A 2,124-nucleotide genomic window follows, 5' to 3' on the forward strand; every position below is an offset into this window, starting at 1 on the left:
AGGAATCCTGCCTCAGCGAGGCCTCGGGTCTGTCTCCCTCCATCCTCACCTTTCCCAGTCTTTACCTGGCACTTCTCTCGATGCTGTGGGAGAAGGACATGTGTGCAGGCATAGCATCTGAAGCGGCTGGACTGGAGTGGGCTGCCAGTACCAAGCTGTCCTGTGCTGTGTATTTGCTTGTGCTTCCCTTGCTTTACCCCAGGGTACGGCTTTAATCATATTGACCATGTTCCCATCACTTCCCAATTAATTACTGGTTTGAGTCTTTAATGTTATTATTAAGCTGGAAACGTTGGAAAGCTCTGCAATAAAGGGTAGTAAGTATTTCTGACAGCATTCCCTGCCTTGTGCATCAATCTGTGTTAGACTCTGATTTAACATCTCGTTGTCTCATTACTTGCAGCACTGAGAAGGGGGATTAGGACCTGTGGGGTTGGCAATGCTGGCTCTGAGCCTTCTCCAGTCTGGATCAGCTGGAGCCTTGCCAAGGGTCTTGGAAAGAGTTTGCACCCACAGCAGGGAACTGGTCCTCACTCCATGAGTCCTTGCAGGAGGGGGACAGGCCCTCAAAAGCAGCAGGCAGCTTCTGCACACTGGTTACTTAAGAGAGGACAAAGGTCCTGATTGCAGATGGTAATTGTGTGCTGAGGCTGCCTTTCTGTGGGACCTTTTCTCTCCGATTTCTCCAGCCATCATTCTGCCACTGAGGGATGTTCTTGCCTGATTAATCCCTTTTGTGTTCTCTGTCTCTTTTTCCCCAGGCCCATGTGTTTGATCTGAACATTAATAAATATGAAGCTCTCTGCACCCAGCTAGTGGTGGCCAAGAAGAAAAATAAAATAACCCATATCCAGTTTAACCCTGTCTACCCTGTTGTCATCATTGGAGATGAACAAGGCCACGTTACCTCCTTGAAGCTCTCTCCCAATCTGCGCAGGATGCCCAAGGTAAGGACGACTAGCATTCCCCTAAAGGAGGTACCAAACCACAGCAGGTCTTTTCGTGCCTTATCACTGTCCTCTTTCCTGTGCAATAATGTTGGCAAAGCTGCTCTCTCTAGCAAGGTGCTTAAGATTACCCCAAGCCTTTTGGGTAGGATGTCTGGCATGTTGGATCCCTGCCTCTGTTCCTGTATGTAAGAAGGCTCAGTTTGCTCCTGGGCAGGAGCAGGGAGTGGTGGGAAGGGGGTTTATTGTCTGTGGGCACTTTCTCACTGTGGTCCAGACAAGCCCAGAAACTCTGCAGAGGTTCATTTGTTTCCCAAAACTCACATCTTTTCTGAGCTTTGGGTTTTATTTGCAAAAGTCCTTGAAACCAAGTAAAGGAGGTCCCAACTCCTTCCTGAGTCCTCCCACAGAGCCCATGCTGCCTGTCTTCTTGTGCTCCTGGATCATCAGAGCCTGTCTCCTGACCACCGTGTCATCTCTCCTGTAAATGAGCAAGCACTATCTTTAATTTGTGATGAGACTTGGGATCCTTGTCTCAAGTGACAGCAAGGAGATGCATGTGCCTCTGTGAGTTGGTGAAGCCCCTTCTCCCACCCCGCCATGAGGGCTGGTCATGAAGGATGATGACCCCTCCCACATGGATCCTTTACTAGACTTTCTTTCTGGGCTTCATCCAGCCATGAGCTGAATGGCTGTAAATGCAATGTCCTTTCTGAGCCCATGTAATTCTCGTATCCAGTTGTCTCTTTTTTTTCAGTTTCAGGCTTTTTAGAACTGATCCAAGAAAGCAATCTCTCAAGATGATCATCTTTTATTTATATAACCCCAGAGGTTTTATATACTCTACTAAGCCACTGCATTAGGCAGGGTCTTTGGCCAGGAACTAATCACCCTGTTGTCAGACCAGAGTCTTCTGAGTGATTTTTAAAAAGTTTCTTCAGCCAGACACCACTGGAAATGTGAATCTTACCTGTGCTGAGAGGGCACAGAAAACACAGTAGCGTGGCAGTCTGTTTCGGGCTGGGCACAGGAGCTGTGGAGGAGAATGTCTCATATGCCTAATGCTTTTCTGTTTCCATCGAAACTGCAGCCCGAGACTATCCAAGCTCTCAGGGCTGTCATCAGCTTGGCTCAGCACAAGTTTCCTCATTGCTTTATGAGTCCTTCTCGGGCGTGG

At 48.3% G+C, this 2,124-nt stretch overlaps 1 protein-coding gene across 1 annotated transcript in view; it reads left to right on the forward strand.

Annotated features, from left to right (window-relative positions):
* DNAI1 (dynein, axonemal, intermediate chain 1) overlaps nucleotides 1-2,124 on the forward strand; it is a 139,366-nt gene that overhangs the window by 108,278 nt on the left and 28,964 nt on the right. Inside the window, exon 19 of the mRNA XM_009334718.1 lies at nucleotides 762-947. Within this exon, the coding sequence (XP_009332993.1) occupies nucleotides 762-947 (186 nt within the window). The remainder of the gene's footprint in view (nucleotides 1-761; nucleotides 948-2,124) is intronic.

The sequence above is a fragment of the Pygoscelis adeliae genome, unplaced genomic scaffold, assembly GCF_000699105.1.
Source record: "Pygoscelis adeliae isolate BGI_AS28 unplaced genomic scaffold, ASM69910v1 Scaffold442, whole genome shotgun sequence".
Lineage (NCBI taxonomy): Eukaryota > Metazoa > Chordata > Aves > Sphenisciformes > Spheniscidae > Pygoscelis > Pygoscelis adeliae.